The sequence below is a fragment of the Cenococcum geophilum genome, assembly GCF_001692895.1.
Source record: "Cenococcum geophilum 1.58 unplaced genomic scaffold K441scaffold_81, whole genome shotgun sequence".
NCBI lineage: Eukaryota > Fungi > Ascomycota > Dothideomycetes > Gloniales > Gloniaceae > Cenococcum > Cenococcum geophilum.
In genome coordinates, this window is record NW_027137639.1 from 523,666 (window position 1) to 542,530 (window position 18,865).

General features: G+C 47.1%; 3 protein-coding genes across 3 annotated transcripts; 2 read left to right on the forward strand and 1 right to left on the reverse strand.

The window, feature by feature from the left end:
* Positions 1-1,445: 1,445 nt before the first annotated feature.
* Positions 1,446-3,120, forward strand: K441DRAFT_622576 (putative serine/threonine protein phosphatase PP1). Its single transcript, XM_067646010.1, has 4 exons — positions 1,446-1,931; positions 2,025-2,426; positions 2,514-2,813; positions 2,902-3,120. The coding sequence occupies exons 1-4, from the start codon at positions 1,755-1,757 to the stop codon at positions 2,989-2,991; spliced, it is 969 nt and encodes a 322-aa protein (XP_067497210.1). The 5' UTR covers positions 1,446-1,754; the 3' UTR covers positions 2,992-3,120.
* Positions 3,121-8,927: 5,807 nt separating this feature from the next.
* K441DRAFT_701083 (epsilon subunit of F1F0-ATP synthase N-terminal domain-containing protein) lies at positions 8,928-10,354 on the reverse strand. Its single transcript, XM_067653301.1, has 6 exons — positions 10,092-10,354; positions 9,957-9,979; positions 9,752-9,882; positions 9,501-9,589; positions 9,349-9,438; positions 8,928-9,287 (listed from the first exon to the last, which is right to left on the reverse strand). Exons 1-6 carry the CDS (start codon positions 10,221-10,223, stop codon positions 9,255-9,257), a joined length of 498 nt encoding a protein of 165 aa, XP_067497211.1. The 5' UTR covers positions 10,224-10,354; the 3' UTR covers positions 8,928-9,254.
* Positions 10,355-16,783: 6,429 nt separating this feature from the next.
* Positions 16,784-18,462, forward strand: K441DRAFT_648073 (uncharacterized protein). The gene has a single exon (XM_067646878.1). The coding sequence runs from the start codon at positions 16,838-16,840 to the stop codon at positions 18,356-18,358; it is 1,521 nt and encodes a 506-aa protein (XP_067497212.1). The 5' UTR covers positions 16,784-16,837; the 3' UTR covers positions 18,359-18,462.
* The last annotated feature ends 403 nt before the right edge of the window (positions 18,463-18,865 follow it).

The following is an 18,865-nucleotide window of genomic DNA, read 5'->3' on the forward strand; positions in this document are numbered from 1 at the left end:
GCTCGCTGTATCCGTAACTTTTACTTCATTCTAATTGCGGTTCTGCTTCTTGTTTTTCTTCTAAAACGGTTGCATTGCTCGCATTTTCTTGGTGCTGGTGCAGTACAGTATGGCATTTGCATTCTGGTTTTGGCATTTTCACACTTGATTCTGTTTTTTTCCTTGCTAGTTTATGAATGCTTGTATCATATGGGTTTGGTTGCGTTGGATTATGTGCTCTTATGAGTTTGCGATGATGGCTTTGTGACAGCAGATTGCTTCGGCTGGCGTAAGGAAAAGAGGGTTGCGGAGGTTTACTGAGCTGCATAGTTAGCTGATGGATAGCGGATTGGAATCGGGCAGCATTGCATGTATTCAATCTCTCTTGCTTGAATTTAAGCTGGGAGTTGGACCATCAGCCATTCACGTTTCGAGTACGTGCCGCACGTGATAGAGTACGACGATGAAACGAAGTCACCCACCTAGCGATCCCTTTATTAGGCCAGGCTCCCAAACAAGCACACCGGTGGAGAGTCGCATGAGGCTTGCTTCTATTTTAAATATAGGTGGTTGATGCCTGAATGTCTCTGAAGAACCGCGCCATGCGGATCATGCGGACGGGTAATACTGTGGCAGGATAGCCGTTTCTGCAAAGTTCAGGCTGCGTCGACAGACGAGGTAAACAAAAGCTGGACGGCGTGACCAAAACAACTAAATCCGAAATTCATTGGGGTAACTATTACCTATTGAATATACCCGCCGCCGCAAAAATAGACGGCAGAAGGATATTTTTCTCGTAGGGCCAGCTTAGCGCCAGCGCCCATTTGTAAACGTGGATTGACCAGGGTCGGGTCGGCGTGGGTCTCTGCGGCTGCTGCTACACTGCTGTGCCGGGCCTGCAATCACTCACCCCTTCTAGAAGGCCGTCGTCTACTCGCAGCCGTGAACATTTTGCAAATCGAAGCATTCTTGCTCTCATCCGACTAAATTGTGTGGGCTGGCGTGCATTCCACGAAGGCTCTAAATCGCACACTTCCTAAACGAGAGAGGCTCCATCTGTTCTGACTCTGAAACACAAACTTGACGGCAACGCTCAACATCAGCCTCCATCGATCCTCACCAACCCTCGTCCACCAACCTCGATACTGTACCCCTTTCTTGCACCACTGTGCCTCATTGCCGTTCGTCCTCTAGCGACCTGTTTCTAGACCTGCGCTTCTAGCCTAGCTTAGCGGTGAAAAGAGCCCATCCCACTCAGAAACCTGAACTCGCTGGTCACAACAACGCCTCCACCACACGTCGCCACTTAGCTCTTGTTTTTGATCCGCAGAGCTGCAACTGATTCTACACCTCCACATACTCTCTGTTGAGCTTTCTCTATCTCAGGCTTGGGTGAAGTCGCGTGATTCCGGGATCACCGTTTGGCGTCTTCTGAGGGGCTTCGAGCCATTCTGCACACAGCTGTGTCGCACTCCACATTTACTTTAATCCGCACACATTCACTCTCATCAGAGGTGAGCAAAGAACGCATTTGTATCACTAACATTTTCGGTGGACAAGTCACCCGCTAGTACTCCAAACTTGTGCACCTCATACCTTTCACATCTTGCGTCACCATGATTGCGCTCATTGCTATGCTAACATCTTCGAATTTACTACAGAATCTAAGATAATTCCCTACTGCTGACGAAACCGCTCTTCGAACCCTCTGACCCCGTGCGAGAATCCACCTTGCTTCCCTACATACACTTGGTAGCCATCAGCAGTAGGCAGCTATGGCGGAAAATGAGGTGGATTTGGACTCTATCATAGATAGACTTTTGGAGGTGAGGGGAAGCAGACCAGGAAAGCAAGTGCAGCTTCTAGAGACGGAAATTCGATACTTGTGCACTAAGGCTCGAGAAATTTTCATCTCGCAGCCTATACTCCTGGAGCTTGAGGCGCCGATAAAGGTCAGTGAAATGAGACTCTGAGTGTGCCAGGACTTCTGTTTTGGCGATAAGCAAGACCTGGAAGCCCTGGCTGACCTTATTTCGCCGCTGCAGATTTGCGGTGACATACACGGCCAATACTATGATCTCCTCCGTTTATTTGAATACGGCGGATTCCCACCAGAAGCAAATTACCTCTTCCTGGGCGACTATGTGGATCGGGGTAAGCAGTCTCTCGAGACTATTTGCCTGCTCCTTGCGTACAAGATTAAGTACCCAGAAAACTTCTTCATTCTCCGCGGTAACCATGAGTGTGCATCTATCAACCGCATCTACGGATTCTACGATGAGTGCAAAAGGCGCTACAATATCAAGTTATGGAAGACGTTCACCGATTGTTTCAATTGCCTGCCAATCGCTGCAATCATTGACGAGAAGATCTTCACAATGCACGGAGGACTGAGTCCCGATCTGAACTCTATGGAACAAATACGTCGCGTTATGAGGCCGACTGATGTAAGTCCAAGATTTCCCTTTGCTCCTCTCCCAAGCCAAGGATCTCAGGTTTGGTGGAGCCTCTCCACGATCCGCTGACTTGCTTAGATCCCTGATTGTGGACTGCTCTGCGACCTGCTATGGTCCGATCCTGACAAGGATATCACTGGCTGGAGCGAGAACGATAGAGGCGTCTCTTTCACTTTTGGCCCCGACGTTGTCTCCCGTTTCCTACAGAAGCACGACATGGACCTGATCTGCCGAGCTCATCAAGTTGTCGAAGACGGATACGAGTTCTTCTCAAAGAGACAATTAGTCACGCTCTTTAGTGCGCCCAATTATTGTGGTGAATTCGACAATGCAGGAGCAATGATGAGCGTCGATGAAAGTCTACTCTGCTCCTTCCAGGTCAGTTATTTGCATAATCTTGGGAGCCACCAGGAATCCCTTTCCATCTTTATCGAGTTTGATCTTACGCTGACAATCCTGAAACTAGATCCTGAAACCAGCGGAAAAGAAACAAAAGTACGTTTACGGTGGCAACAGACCCGTCACTCCTCCTCGGAAGCAGAAACAGAAGAAGTAGTACACCATACACAGATGAACAGTTACGAACTTCCCGTGCAGCAGGTTCGGGCGTCGATAGACATACCCGCTATTATTAAGCGCCCTCTCGATCACCAACAGCGAATCAGCTTCGAAAAATCCAATCTCGTCATTTCAACCGACATCATTTCCCTTCCTCCTTTCTCGGCAGACACCGGACCATTCAACCCGACAATTTACTATAAATTATGTTTCCGCCCACCTATTCCCTCTTTTGACACGAATTTTGTCTTCCCGAACCCACGATTCACATCTCACGATGACGAAAACCCTTCATGGCGTGTGTGTTCTTTTTCTGCAGCATTGAAACGACTGATGGATGGGACTGGTCTCATGTAATTGACCCCGTCTTGCAATCGCAGGCGAAGAGACGGAGAGAATGAAAAGAATGCAGATTAGTTTTACATCGGCTTCAGGATCATGTACAATCTCACACGTCACGGCGGGGATTTTCTCGGCATATCGTGCAAATCTGCAATAATCGTATCTCAAAGGGGGTTAAGACAAACAATGGCTAGAGGCGCAGGGGATTTGGTGGTGCATGCATTATATCTCCATTCCTTTTCCCGTCAACTCACACAAACAGAAAAACGTCGGTTTTAACGGATCTCGGCTTTGTCTTTTGCGGAGAGTATGAAGATAATTGGAGAATTGACCAAATGTACGGGGTCATGGTGGTTTTTCGTTTTCATGCTTCTCCCTCTCCCTTCTCTTTTGCCCTCCCTCCCTCTAAGCTGGTTTCGGCGCTGTTGTTAACTTGCCCCAATTTACCGTGGGGGCCGCTTCATAATGTCTGTCCTTTTTACTTGTCGATTGTGTCCCGGTCTCAGGTGTGTCGTGTGGGTGTGGCCTGTCGTGGGCCGCGCTGTGTCGTTTCGTGCAACGGGCGGTGTTGAGTGTGCTTGACAAAGGCGGTGGTTGTACGTTTACGAAGACGAAATGGTGTGATGGTATAGTTGGCTGTGCGTAGCGGTTGTGCGAACGTTGTGGTGGAATCCGATGTTTTTGTCAGCAGCAGACCCAGCGGATGTGCCTTAGTTTGTGCGTGTGCGTGCATGGAGCCCAGCTGGAACGGGCAGCTTTGTTTGTTTGGCAGCATTTGACTTGGTTGACTTGAGAAAACCACTCTCGGAGGAACATATGGGTCCTCTTTTGATAAACTGAGTCTTGCTGCTTGCTTGCTCTGTTTGCCCGCTTTTCTGCTGCGGTTACGGCAGCGGTGCTGGTTGGGGGGTTCCCCTTTTTATCTTCCGGTTGTTGAGGCTTTTCCTTTTCGAGATTCCTTCCTTATACAAACTCTTTCATCGATGCTTGTACGCGTGTGTGGTGCGGGTGATTTCTTTACTACTACTCCTGGTCTTAACTTTTTGTGTGCGAGAAAGGGTCAGATCGGTCATGGGTGCACAGTGGCAGAGCAAATCATATTGCGGTATCTTTGGCATTACTATATTCCTCTTTTGCGAACGAGACACCGTTTAGCTCGGACTGACTGGCTGCTCCCGCTGCGCTCCCTCCTCATCTCAGATTTGCCAGTCTTGCCCTGGAAGCTCGACTCGGTGTAATACCTAAGGTACATGTACTTGACAATACATCGTACGACATTCCTATGTTCCTAGCAGTTCTTCCCGCGCTTTTACTCTCAACACTACACCTCTCTATTTTGCGAGATCCACACTGGTCCACGAACTCCATTTTGACCATATGAGCTTTTCTCCAGACTCCGCTTTAAGATCCAGCCTACTCTCCAACCTCTTCCTTGATATCCGCTCAAAACTCTCGCAATCGCCACCACCACGCAGCCACACCCGCCTTCCAAACCTGGTTGTCCTCTCCCCGTTCTCTGTCCCGGCGGCATCTGACCGTTCTACGGCAAAGATTCTCATCTCCATCCCTTCCAGCAATCTAACGTAACAGCAAACAACACCTAATACCACCAAGGGCGTTCCAAACCCCGACCACCAACAAAGCCGTCTGCAACTCCTTAGATGAAATTAAGGAGAAGTAGCAAGCCTCTACCATCTCACGCGCCGCCGGGAATGGCGTCCATGCGTGGGACCACTCACAGAGTCCTCGCGACGCCTTGCGAATTGCGGATGAGCGTCTGAAGTCCTTGGCGGCTCAATATACACGAGACGTATATGTTTCTGTGACGTATCTGAAGCTTTTCACGCGCGCGCAAATTGCTTGATTTAGTAATTTTAATGGGTGTGCAGAGGCAATGCCGTTGCTATCACACTCCTCCGCGCGTACGCCAGAAGGGCCATAAAGTCTGTCGCGGCGTAGGCGCTTGGCTACGACGATAGGCTCGGTAGAGTCGGTACGGCTTGACGATTTCAGGACTTGTGAGGCCGACGACTGTTTCTAGTGCTTTGAGGCGGCCGGGGAGGCGGCCAAACGGCGGGGGTGGGTGTGAGGCTTGTGACAGGATGGCTGTTGGTTTGGAGCTTGAGGCGGGCTGAGGGTTAACGTGTTGAGGGATGAGTGGTGGGTGAAGGGGAGGGGTATTGCTGAAGTGGCTTAGGGGCCCGAATCGCAATGGTGGCTGCGCAGAGTATGTGAGGAGAATGCGAGGGTGGGAGGTACGTAAGCAGGCATAGTGTAGGTCTCATTAACAACTATGCTAGCTAGGTATAAGGCACGAGGGGTAAAGTACGAGGATCCATCAACGCTGTTTTCTTCCTCTTTCTTCTCAAATCCCATCTCACTCCCAAACATTCCACAACTCCATCTAACTCAAGGCCATCATACCGCAGTATCCCTTAGCACGTTAGGGTCCGTAGACGGAGTGGCCGGTGCGCGAACACCAGAATCAAAAGTACGCGTATGGTCACGGAGCCTTGATCTTATTGATTCTATTGGCTAGCTCTTATCGATAACCTACGGACCCGAAACAACGTGCCAAGGGATACTCCGTCTCTTAAGTTCCCCCTTTGTAAGTACTAAACTCCTCTACTTCAACCCTGCCGCCCCCAACCCCATTCATTCTGCTGCGCCTGGGCCTGAGTCTTACGTGGTGGAGGAGCCTCATCGGGCTGTTGTTGTGGCTTTTCTACAACTAGCTCCTTAGGAGATAAAGGAGGTCCGAAAGATGCAGGGTCTCGCGATAGATTAGCTGTAGGGACTCTCAACGGCTTTCTAATCTTCGCCGTTGGCTCCATTTCGATGGGGAGGGTAGGCTGCCTCTCAACTCACGTTTGCTCAGCCTTGACAGGTAAAGTTGGTTGGCTCTCAGCTCCAGACTAGTCCACGTCTCCCGGGATCGTGGGCTGTGTAGCTGGAAAAGTGGGTTGTCTTTCAGGTGGTCGTTGATCACTAGAAGGTGTAGGTTGCCTAGACAATACATTTTCAGAAGCAGGAGAACGTTCACGAGGCTCAGCCGGTGCAGACCATGTCCCGTGTTAGCCGTCTCGTAGGCCGCCCAGAAACTGTCTCTGGCTGTCTCGAAACGTAAGGTTCTTGGGGATCTTCGTCATGCTGAGGCTCTTCAATCTTCCTGCGAATAGTTGTAGTACGCCGCGGAAACTCGTCATAAAGGACATTAGCAATCTCCATTTCTACCACCGGGCTGGTATCTTGTCTTGTGAGGAAGGATTCATAGAGCATAGGTGGTAGTTCTTGTGCTTCGTCTCCCTTTTCAGCTTCTGAAGGAAGACCCTATAATGACCTGAGTCGCTCCAGCCGAGAATCTCGCGCAGGAGTGAGTGCTTCTGACGTCTCAAATTCATTCACCTTTTTAGGTTCAGTATCTCGACCAGAAAAGTCTACAGTTGCAGCTTCTTCCGGTTGTTCCTCAGGCACAGATGCATCATTGTCCACCTCTGCGAGGGCCGGGGTTCTTTCTAGGGCTTTCCTTCGTTCGGTGAGTGCCGTCGATCGCCGTGATTTCGCTCGTTCTTGAAGTTGCTCCAGAGATACGTATTCCGTAGGTTCGCTAGAAGACGTAGATAGAACAGTTAGGGCCAGTGATTGTCCGAATTGTAGTCGCGCGGCGTGGTAATCTGACTTCCTGCTCTCTCTTAGGCATCTCTTCTTCTACCTGTGGTGATTCTGGGGACGCTGTAGCGCTTCTGAGGACGGTTTGTGGCTCAGACTCAAGGGGAAATAGCTGACTCCGAGATATCTGTCGCCAGTGTCGGGAGGAAGTGTCGGCTCCCTTTCAAGCCTTGTTAGCACTTCTTCTAGCCTAGATGGCTCCATCTCCAATTTCGTTGTCGCATGCCGGATTAGGGCTGGCCTTCGTATTCAACGGAACTAGAATTATCTGACTCCCAAGGAGAAGCGTGGGGGTTCGCTGAAATTTAGTTGGCTCTCGTTCCGCCCGTGTAGGGTAATGCCGGCTGTCTTGTAATTCTAGTCGGTTCTCTCTCGATTCGTGCAGGTTGCCTCGTCGTGGTACGACTTATCATAGTTGGTGCTTCTGATATTCGACGTGAAACCTCGCTTGTGTTAATCTTCCTCGACGAAAGCGATGTATCTGAAGGTGGGGGCTGTTCAATAATAGACGACTGTCGTTTAGATGATTTGCGACGTACAGTAGGCGCTTTTTCTAGGCTTGCTTTTCTAACATCGGTTAGTGCTCTCACTTTGATCCTTGGGGCAGGCTGCGCAAGCTCCGGAGGCTGATTGACCCCTTCTATGAACTTCTTTTCGCCAGCTGCAACCGATGCTCGAGGAGATTCTGTCAACTTGACTTTCCGCCGGATGAAAGGGCTTAAGCGTTGGGAAGGTTTAATCCGCTTGGCTGCTTCTGGCGGCGGTTCTGGCGTCGGCAGAGTTACGTCAGAATGTTTTCTAGCTTGTGGCTTCTGTCACAGGATTAGGGATTCTGGTCTTCCGCGTCTCCCCATCTTTAGAGGACCATCGAATTGCAGCGGAATTACCTGTCCGTTTGGTTTCCTTAGGCAAAATAAGCGCTTGCGTGACAGGGGGTCGAGTTACGGGGACCGCTGAACTGAGAGGGTCCGTAGGCGGCATAGGAGGAGCCGCTCGAGTTGCCGACGCTTTAGTTTCACTAAGGTTCTTTGCAGCCGAAACGGAGACCGGTTTAGATGCTATAGCCGCAGATGCTGGGGCTGTTGGTGGCTGGGACTGAAGTTGATCAACGTCAACCGCAGGTCGACTGCTGACTTTCCAAGTGTTAGTTTGTCGAGGGCGACCTTCCCTACTGCTCCCGGCCATGGAAGGCGCACCCCTCAGAGGATCGGCTAGCTGCGTCTCAGGCGCAGCTCGAGGACGAGTATTTGATGCCCCTCTCTCTAGGAATTGGCCATACGGATTTTTCTTAGATAAGTAGGCTGGAGATTTCGCTCTCGGAGGTGCTGCTTGTGGCTTACTAAGTTCCTGTGGAGGAGTGAGGGGCAGCTTCGGAAGTGAAGAGCATCTCGTTGTGGTTGGTTGACTAGGTTGACTCGGTGTTGGCTGCGGCTGCCCTCTATCTGAAGTGGTTCCTGCCAATGGAGATTTGTTTGTTGGTGTGGCAGATGCTCTTGTTTCCTCAGGAGGTTGAGTAGGTTGTTGGCGCGTAGCTGACGGCTTTTGCGAAGAGGGCTCTCATGCCTCGACGATCTGACTGCTTTCATAGGCTGCTGGCCGTGATTGCCTACCGTCTGGAGCTCTCACTATTGTTACCGATGCCGTTGAAGTTGACTGAGCCATAGCAGTGTTGTTTATGGCTGGTGCCCTGTGTGCATCGTATGATTGCGGCTCTCCCTGGGGATTGGACGAACTGAATGCCTGGATTCGTGAGGTTATAGCTCCTCGTTGAGGGACGCGAGGGTTTGCTAATGCGGTGCCTTGGTTTCCCGTCTCAATATTCCCCGCACCATAGGATTGAGGAACATATGGTGAAACAGGCTGCTCGTAGCCGCGACGCATGAGAGACGATCTGCCGATTGCTGAGTACGAGGAGGGTTTTCTGTTAAATGGGAAGTCGATAGATCGCTCGTAGGTTTACAATCTATAATTTGAACAATAATATCGAGCAAGGGATCTTAGGATGTAAATAGGAATGAGAGAACGATGTAAAAGTTAGAGCTAAGGGCTGTGGATGAGAGCGCACTCGGATCCAAAGGAGAATGAAGAGTCGAAGCACGAGATGATGTTCTTATCTAGATAGAAATAGTTTGGCTTGGCTCAGAGTTCCAATGTTTGCTTTCTCAATTCGACGAACTGGAAAGAGCTTACTCCGCAACGTTCATACTATACATCGCCAGTCCCTGCAGTCTACAAAAATCTATATACAATTTATTTCATGGCTGCTTGCAAGCTCTCCAGGACCTGTGCAGTAGTGTTAGCTGATCTTAAATATTCAAGGGAACCTTCGAATTTGATCACGAACCTCGAGCTCAATTTTTGCTTCAGCAATGTCTTGTTCACTTCCACTGCCGCCCGCGATCTTTTGTGCCTCCGCAATCTGATTCCTGACAGCCTACATAATACTATCAGCACTATTCCTGCGTAGATGATTCGTGCCACGCTGCGAAAGCTTACCTCGGTACTAAAGTCTTCCAGCGGGAATCCCTCAACCGCATTTATGCTTAGCTGTGAACCTGGCTGAACGACAGCAAAGCCTCCAGATACTGTGAATCCAGTGTCAGCCCTTGTAATAGCTCCAGGTTCCAATTGTGCCGGAATTGGTATTCCATCGCACATCCGGTCCCCAACCCCCACGTATTACCACGGGTATCTCAAAACCATACCACATTGTCTCTCTAGCACCGAAAACTGGGAAGGGCACATACGGAAGAAATGCTTGCTGCCACCGCTCTCCTCAATAATTTCCACCAAACCCGGCTTTAGCTGTTCAATCGAAGGGACGTGGTTGGCGAGGACACCCATCTCTCCAGACTCGGCCGGAATGTTCACTTGTACACTAGATCGAAGATTGGTTAGTATACGATGCCACGGCTAGGGCAGGGTCGCCGGCCGGGTAAACGGTTGACGTACACATCGGTGGATTTGTAGATAGACTGATAACCAGGCTCGGTCAGTATCCAATGCTTCAAGATGAGTTACAAGCGGTGTGCATCCGCCCAATTCAAAGTTCTCGTCGTCGAATTCGTGGCTAGAGGAGATGCGTACCTGATGTGGCAGAGCCAAGGAGAGCTTGATCTTGTCCGCTGCGACGTCCGCATACCCTCGTCGCTGGATAGAGGTATGGATGGCAGCGGGACGCACGCGGAATGCTGCCCTGGCAATGCGAAGAGAGCTCATGGTGGCGCAGGGAATGGTGAAGATGCAATTGCTGGATGTTTGGGAGAGCTGTGCTTGGTGTTGAAGTTCATCCCGAAGTTCTTGATTTGCCAAGAAAATCACGTGAATGGAACTTTTGAAGCGGACTTAAAATTTAGGGGTCGTTCGGTTGCACCTCCGTTACGAATATGGAGGCTCCATATTGTAACGGAACCGGAGCTCAAGTGTGAAAATGAGGGTGTTGTTCGGTAGATCTGACGCCGTTTGAATATGGAGCTCCTCCATATCGGTAAACGCGTCAAATTTGCAAGCTATACCATATATAGTAGTTGTAATGAGGTTCTTGGCACCGTTTCAATATGTAGCTTCGAGCTCCCGTTATATATTCCTTTACAATCTGGAGCTCTCACATACGCGCCCAAGTGACGACTTCTTATGATATGGCGACTCCACACACTCCGATCGCGATACTGCTGTCGCATTTGCAAGCCTTATATAATGTTATTATCTTAACCTTCGTGATCGCGATGGGCTTATTTCCGGGGGCGTGCGTACTCTGCTGTGGCTCGTACGGGAGGTTGGCGAAGGTGTAGAAAACGTTGACGGACGAGAGGGCGTTGGTTGAGGAGGAGGTTCCATTACTACACCAAGGCATGGAGTCGCGATAGGGGCCTAGTGGCAGAGGGGGTCACTCGAATCCCTCACCAAAATCAATCACGCATTGTGCGAAGCCAAATCTGGAGCCTCATCTGGAGCCTTACCAAACGATCGACTCAATTACAGATTCAACTGAACCACGGTAGTAGCCGCCACTAATTATAAAATGGGCGACGCTAAAATACGCACAGATCGAACAGATTCTGTAACGGAGGCAATTTGCAACCGAACGAACCCTTAGGCCACAGTCGTGAGGCCTCACTTCTTCTGCTCCTTATCTTGATATTTAAGTCTATAGACTACTAATTGTACAGGCGTGCGCGCGTTATATTACCATGCTAGTACCTTAATTAACTAAGTCGCCGTGACATTATATTAAGATCCCCAGTTATACGTAGGCTGTAGTAATCCCAGGTCCCAGGAAAGAAAAGTCCTGTAGTAGTAGGGTGCGAATTCCCTATACCGTGCAGCCACCCCGCATGTTCCCGATGTTCTGTTCTTTTTTTCCTATTCTTCTCGCTAGACGGTAACGTCTTAGCCACCCAGACGAGACAGCCACCCACCCGAGACAGTGCACGGGCCTCCTACGAAAATCAAAATCAATTTGACATCAAAATCAACCCCAAAATCAACCCAAATCAACCCTATTATATAAATACACTATAATCCATTGGTGGTTCCTTCCAAACCTTCTTTGCAAAGGTAATAACCCCCCNTAATGCAGCCTTCCTTTTCTTTACCCTCTTCTCTTCCTNCTCCTTTTAAAGCTTTTCATCNTTATTCTTTTNTGCCTCTGCTACTAATAAAACTCGTGCCTTCCCATAGGCGGCTTTTGTCTTGCTATATCGCTCCTTCTTCTATCTTTTAANAAGCTCCTNATTTATTCGCTTAAGNATTGTATTATTAGCTACCGTACTTAACNTAAACTGCTAAATATTATACACAGCTTNAGAACNTAGGGGTNATGCACCTTGCAAGAGCTGCCCAAATATCTTAGTAAGTCTCTCCTCTACGGAAGGAGACACGGGTATATTAAATTTGTGGCTATTCTTGTCTATAAAGCTTATATAGGAAGGAGTTGTTAGCCAAATCTTTTCTAAAATAATTAAAGGATTAAACGGTAGAAGGCCAGTTGCCCGCNATACGCTTNCTATATTANTTAGTAATATAGCTTCNTCTTATACAGCTTAGTAATACTTAAGGAACTTAGGCTTAGTAATATTAACAGCTCTATAGAAGGCAAAGTCGTAAAGGCGCTTTTAATAGGCTTTTAATAAGGGGCTAAATATACTAATATTAAGGGGTTAAAGTAGGTATNTCNAATAAGGTAGTAGATAGAGAGGGATAATCTTATAAGCCTCGCAATACTTAATAAACTGCATTAATATNTGGCTCTCNTGTCCGTTAAGAATTAATAAGCGATAGATTCCTTAAAGGTGTGGCTCTATATATTAGTTAAAGTATTTTAACTAATTAACTATAATGTCCGAATTTGTCCAGCCTAAATCNCTTACTTAAATCACTNTCTCGCGATTAAGTCCAGGTGATATCTAAGATCGTTNCATTTGCTTCCCCTAAAAGATAAGGTAGGGAGGTAATTAATATTGACCTCCTAATTAACTTCCTGATTGACCTCCTAATTGACCTCCTGGTTGACCTCCTAATCGACCTCTTGGTTGACCTCCTAATTGACCTCCTAATTGACCTCCTGATTGACTTCCTGATTAACCTCCTAATTGACCTCCTAATCGACCTCCTAATTGACCTCCTGATTGACCTCCTGATTGACCTCCTGATTGACCTCCTGATCGACCTCCTGGTTGACCTCCTGGTTGACCTCCTAATTGACCTCCTAATTGACTTCCTAATATGCACTTAATAATAGACACCCAATCGCGATTGCCCGGCTCTATAATAAAGGCTTAAGCCTCTAATTAAGGAATAAGTATCTTAACCTTATCGCCTAACCCCATTGCAATTCCTTTCTTATCTATATTATATTAATTGCCTAGGGGAATTGCGTACTTAGTAATAGTAGCTTTATAGAGATTAAACCACTCTTTAATAATCTCTAGATCCTTAGTATCCTTTTGCTTTTAATTAAGGCCTTAGGCAAATTAAGCTTTAAGCTCTAGGTGTTGGGTAAGGAAGTTTTTATACTAGTATTGGCTAAGCTCTAGAGGACGCTTCTTTACAGTAAGGATACTGTATAATTACAGCACCTGTTGTACCAACCGCGTGCTTACGCGTTCGGTACACCAGGTACGCGTTTACGCGTTCAGTGCACCAACCACTCGCTTACGCGTCTGGTGCACTTATGAAGCACTGACTAATCAGGGGGGAGGTGCATCAGTATATAGACCACGTAGTCTGCTTCATACAATCGACAGTCACCATCATCCAAAAGAGCATACGATACTACACGTATTTCGTGATCCTGGATCTGACTCACTCGTGCTATTAAGTTAGTACGAACACTGATCAGTGAGCGCGCACAGATCAGCAATCACTCGATACCTCCCCCGAGCGATACTCGACAGCGACCACCCGTTCAGACTCCTAGTACGACCTGCTGGAAGGTCGGAAGTCGGGGATTACGGACCATCACCAACTCTGTATACTTATTCAAGTCTTAGTACGGTTTACCGGAAGTATAATAGACGCGAATACAGACCTGTACAGAACCCCTACCCTCTTCTTAGCAGACCGGACATTTGCGGACGCTGAAGAGACTGAACTGCAAGAAGCTAAGTTCCTGGCAAAGCCGCGAGAGCAGTTAACTGAGCAGACTCCAATTAAGTTCAACGGAGGCTTAATTACACAAAAGGGCAACTTAATTTAGCTGACCCAGGAACGCCAAGCTCAAAACCTAAAGCTCGTTACAGCAAAGCCTACGGACCTCACTAGTTCCCGCGGAGAGACCCGTAAGACCGTAAATACAAAGGACCAATACGCTGCACAGCGTGCAAGAGGCGCCTATATTGCCACAGTCTGCCAACCCGAATCTGCCTATGACTTGTCCTTTGCGGCCTAGGCAGTAGATCCGTAAGAAGAAAATATTAAGCAGCTTAATAAGCGTATTTAGTGGCAAATTGACAATGCAGCAAGGGGACTTACTTTTGTACCACTAGACCTAAGTTTCCTTAGCTTACTGGCATTTACGGACGCCTCCTTTGCCAATAATAAAGACCTATTATCACAAATCGGCTTTGTAATCGGCTTTGTGATTGTACTTACGGACCGTAATTAGGACGCAAATATACTGTACTGGTCCTTAATTAAGTGTAAATGAGTAACCCGAAGTGTACTAGCTTCTGAACTATATGCACTAGCCCATGGCTTTAATATAGCAGCCGCAATTAAATTAACGGTCTAGAAGATTCTACAACTGGAGCAGTTACCCCTGGTTTTATGCACTGATTTAAAGTCCCTTTATGACTGCCTAGTTAAACTAGGTATGACATAAGAGAAGAGGCTTATGGTCGACCTAATGTGCTTACGTCAGGCCTATGAATGACGTGAGATTACGGAGGTTAAATGGATCAGTAGCGGAGATAACCTAGCAGACGCCATGACTAAGGCAAAGCCGTGTTAAGCTCTTAAAACCCTAATTAACACGAATAAGCTTAACCTAAAGGTTATAGAATGGGTAGAGCGAGACTAATGGAGCATTTACGGTTCAGTTACGGCCCGTCGGAAGGTTGTACGGTGCATTTACGGCCCGTCAAAAGGCCGTATAGTTTATTTTACGGACCATAAGCAGAACCTATGGCCAGCTTGGGGCACCGTTTGGAAGGAAGCCTAGACGGCACCTTGGGGGAGATTTCCTATGTATTTTCCTTTATGTTTTATGGTTTTATTAAAGCAATTACGGAGGCTGTATATAGGTGGTTTCATTTTTCAAGTACCGCCAGTGTATAATTACAGCACCTGTTGTACNAACCGCGTGCTTACGCGTTCGGTACACCAGGTACGCGTTTACGCGTTTAGTGCACCAACCACTCGCTTACGCGTCTGGTGCACCTAATTAGGGGGGAAGGACGCATCAGTATATAGACCACGTAGTCTTNCTTCATACAATTGACAGTTACCACCATCCCAAAGAGCATACGATACTATACGTATTTCGTGCCCCGGGATATGACTCACTCGTGCTATTAAGTTAGTACGAACAGATACTTTTAGCCATAGATTTAAGGTGTTAAATTTAAGGTGGCTAACCCTAGGCTCCCATTATATTAATCCATTTAACTAGGGAGTCCTCCTTAATAACTAAGAGCTTTTAAAGCTTTTGGTGATACTCCTTGCTTAACTAGCGGCTGTTACAATAATAGTAAATAGAAGAAGGTAATAGACCGTATATTTGGGCAAGTAAATGGCCAGATTAATTAGGATCGGCTTCTAATAATTAAAGAATAATTTGTATTTAATCTTCTTAGTTAAGCAACAGCAATTAGGGGGTAGTAGAGGACATAGTGGTGGTATAGTTAAGGAGTATTGTTAAACGGACGATCAGGAATGAGAACTCTGTTTATTAAAGAGGGCTCTAGAAGCTCTCTTATATACATTAGGTAGGTCCAAATACAATAACGACAACGTCGTCATGTAGTAGGTCATAGTTAAGAGAAATAGGTAATAAGACGTTCGATGAGACATACGAGCTCAAGATACGAGACAACTGAGACATAGTTCGTATAGACGATCTAGGTCGTCAGACAGTATTACGATGGTAGTAAGGAACTTCGATTCAGGTCGACAAGTATTTTGATGTTTTGATTTTGATTTTCGTAGGAGGCCCGTGCACTGTCTCGGGTGGGTGGCTGTCTCGTCTGGGTGGCCAAGACGTTAATTCTTTCCGACTATACGACTTGCCGATCGACTAAGGCTGCATTCGGTTGCAGCTTTAGATTCAATCTGGAGGCTCCAGAATACAACCGATCTGGAGCTCAAATCTGATTCTAAGGGGGTTGTTCGGTAGATCTAACGACTTTCTAATCTAAAGCTCCTTCAGATCGGTAAGCGCGTCAAATTTAAAAGCTATACTATATACGGTAGTTAAACTAAGGTTCTTAGCACCAGTTCAATCTAGAGCTCCCACACCAAAGTAACGACTTCTTATAATATGGCGCCTCCACCCACCCTAATCGCGACACTACTATCGCATCTGCAAGCCCTATATAATATTATTAGCTTAACCTTTATAGTCGCAATAAATCTATTTCCAGGCAGCGTTCGTACTCAGCATACTAATATATAAAGAGGAACAAGGTGGACAACGGAGTTACTTTACAGCCATAAGGCACGGCTTATAAGCCTCACCCATATAAGGCCTAAGGTATTTAGGAAGCTTCTAGATTAGCTATAACTCTACAGCGGCTTAAAGGATTTAAAGCTTCTATTAGCGGCTAAGAAGCTAATAATATTCCTAATAATATTTAGCAATAATGCGTCATATAGATTACTGAGTGAGGTAATATAGCACTTATCTACAATAATCTACGAGTAAGTATTTACTTACTAGCTAAACTTCTGGTACTAATTAGCTACCCCATAGAGCTGTATATAAAGTCCTTCCTAGTAGGTGGCAAGAAGATGACGACGATGATCCACAATTGCCACTGTAGACAGCGCCACTTAGTCGGTAATAGGTAATGGAAATAGGTAATGGAAATAAGTAGTGAGACATGCGATGGCAAGAAACAGGGTGGTGAGTCATAAGGTGGTGCAAGCTTTGGTACCAGTAGTCGGTTAATTGGGGGCCCTAACGTCCCTCAGACCATAGAATTTAACTTTTTGACAAAAAAGGTTAGCGATATGGATGACTGGTGGGAGTCATCGAGAGGAACCAAACTCAAAACATCAATGCCCACATATAAAGCAGCCTAGTTTGCGTTGCAAATCCAACTTCTAACACAGCCTATTCAAGCGCATTTCGCGACTCGAGTTGTCCGATCCAAGTCTCCGTCCGCGAGATCATCATGTCTCTCCAGAGCTCGACAACCTGTTGGGGGCGCCTACCACCGGAATTGCGGATGATAGCTCTCGAAATGTTAGTAGAACCGAACAGCGAGCAATCAACAAGCCCATGGCGGAAACATAACCAGTCGGCCTACGCGGCCGTCTGTCGAGAGTGGCAGTATTTCTTCGAGCGAACAAACTTCCAGCGCCTCACTATACACCAGTCGGACCTCCTCGAGCTCGGCAGGATCGTACAGGGTCAGCGAAGGATGTTCGTGAAATGGATCTGGCTGCGTTTGGAGCTCCCCGAGTACGACTGCAAGTGCTGCAACAAGCAAGAATCGTCTAAGGAGATTCGGAGCCATAACTTTGTCTTCACTAACGCACTTTGGGATCTCTTTGCCATTTTATCCACCTGGGAAAAGAAGGGGGAGTTCGGAGTCGGGGAAAGAGGACCGACACTGGAGCTGAGTGCTCATTCCCCGAGTGACTCAAAACACTTTCGCACAAAGCTGGACAGCCGAATCAACGACACCGCGTGGAGTAGAAGCAGAGGCGGCCCCAAGAAACGACACCACGACTGTGCTCACGGTTGGAAAAAAGGGCGACAAACTCGCTGGTCAAGAGACGATGCCAAAATGAGGGTCTTTGGACACCCCGGCGGTCTGAAATTTGACTTGCGTGCACCTTCTGCCAGGAAGATGCGAACACTGCCCAAGGTCAGAGTGATCAAGTCACTCGTTATTCGCCGACAGTTCTATCGAGCGTTCTCAGTGGCCAAGGCCCTGCAGCCGATCATCCAATGCTTGACTCAGCTTGAGAACTTTATATATGAGCCATGGCGTGGAATCGATACGAAAGGTCACTCCGGGCGGGCAATACGCGATATGGAACACCATCTTTTGTTTCTCGATGTGTTCAAGTACAGGAGGAGTCTGAGAAGAGTGTCTATATTCGAGGATTTTAATTATGTCTTCCACTGGAGGAGAGAGCGGAGACGTTATACGCTTCTGGGCGAAGATCTTGCCAGGTCGAGTCGGAATTTCGAGGAACTGCACGCCTCCCTCAACGTTGACGCAAAGGACTTCTTTCATGCATTCTGGCCTGGACAGGATCCAAAAGCGAAGAAGGGGTTGGAGTGGAAAAATTTGAAATACTTGTCCCTTACCTCTCACTGGCTCAACCCCTGGGACTGCGATCAGTTGGTCCGGACCGCAGCAGCGGCAGCACAAAGGATGCCACAGCTTGAGATCATGGAACTATGGAATGGTGGAGAGGGACATTTGTGCATATTCCGATATGAACGACAGGTAAATCGGCCAAGGATCCAGCTGGTTAGTACGTGGGGCGGCCAACTCGGCGCACAAGCAAGGGCGTGCTGGAGGGTTGTAGCACGTGAGCACGAACTTCAGGCGGAGCCATTTTACCTGGACGCAAGCCTTATCAAGAGCCATGTGTCTGTCCTTCACTATTTGGTTCTAAAGAGGCGGTTACTGAGCGAAATATCTCTACAGCAAATGCAGACAGAGGCTAAACGGTAGAGTAAGACTTTAACCTACCTATATCTTACAAGATACTAATTTATAAAGTAATATTCTGTTAAATTTAGAAGATATAAGAGGTAGAAGCTTCTAATAGAAAGGCTAAACTATAATAGGTAATAGCCGATCTTATTTAGAAGTAGATATATAAAACCAGTAACTTAGTTAATAATACGTATTATATAGTATATAATCTATATATAGATAATGCCGATAATGTAAATAAGCTTAAGCTATATATAACTTAGTATAAGTTTAAGTTCTTAGTAATAGATAGCGTTTCTATCTCTAGTAGCAGTAATTTAGGGCCTACTAGTTCTTTCTCTTCTACTTATATAAATAAGGTAATACTAGTAAGGAGTAAAGATTTCGTTTTAGATTAAAGAGTAAGTAAAAGTGTATTTCTAAGTATTATATTAATAACTTAACTAGGGTACATTATGCTTATCCCTAGTCTTTTTTACTACTAATAACTATAGTTAGCTTATTTACTTAATACTATAACTT

Coding starts and splice junctions, on each gene's coding strand:
- K441DRAFT_622576 (XM_067646010.1), top strand. CDS start 1,755: ATGGCGGAAAATGAGGTGGATTTGGACTCTATCATAGATAGACTTTTG. Junction 2,427..2,513: donor GCGTTATGAGGCCGACTGAT/GTAAGTCCAAGA, acceptor TGACTTGCTTAG/ATCCCTGATTGTGGACTGCT. Junction 2,814..2,901: donor GTCTACTCTGCTCCTTCCAG/GTCAGTTATTTG, acceptor TCCTGAAACTAG/ATCCTGAAACCAGCGGAAAA.
- K441DRAFT_701083 (XM_067653301.1), bottom strand. CDS start 10,223: ATGAGCTCTCTTCGCATTGCCAGGGCAGCATTCCGCGTGCGTCCCGCT. Junction 9,439..9,500: donor TGGAAGACTTTAGTACCGAG/GTAAGCTTTCGC, acceptor AGTATTATGTAG/GCTGTCAGGAATCAGATTGC. Junction 9,288..9,348: donor AAGCAAAAATTGAGCTCGAG/GTTCGTGATCAA, acceptor ACTACTGCACAG/GTCCTGGAGAGCTTGCAAGC.
- K441DRAFT_648073 (XM_067646878.1), top strand. CDS start 16,838: ATGTCTCTCCAGAGCTCGACAACCTGTTGGGGGCGCCTACCACCGGAA.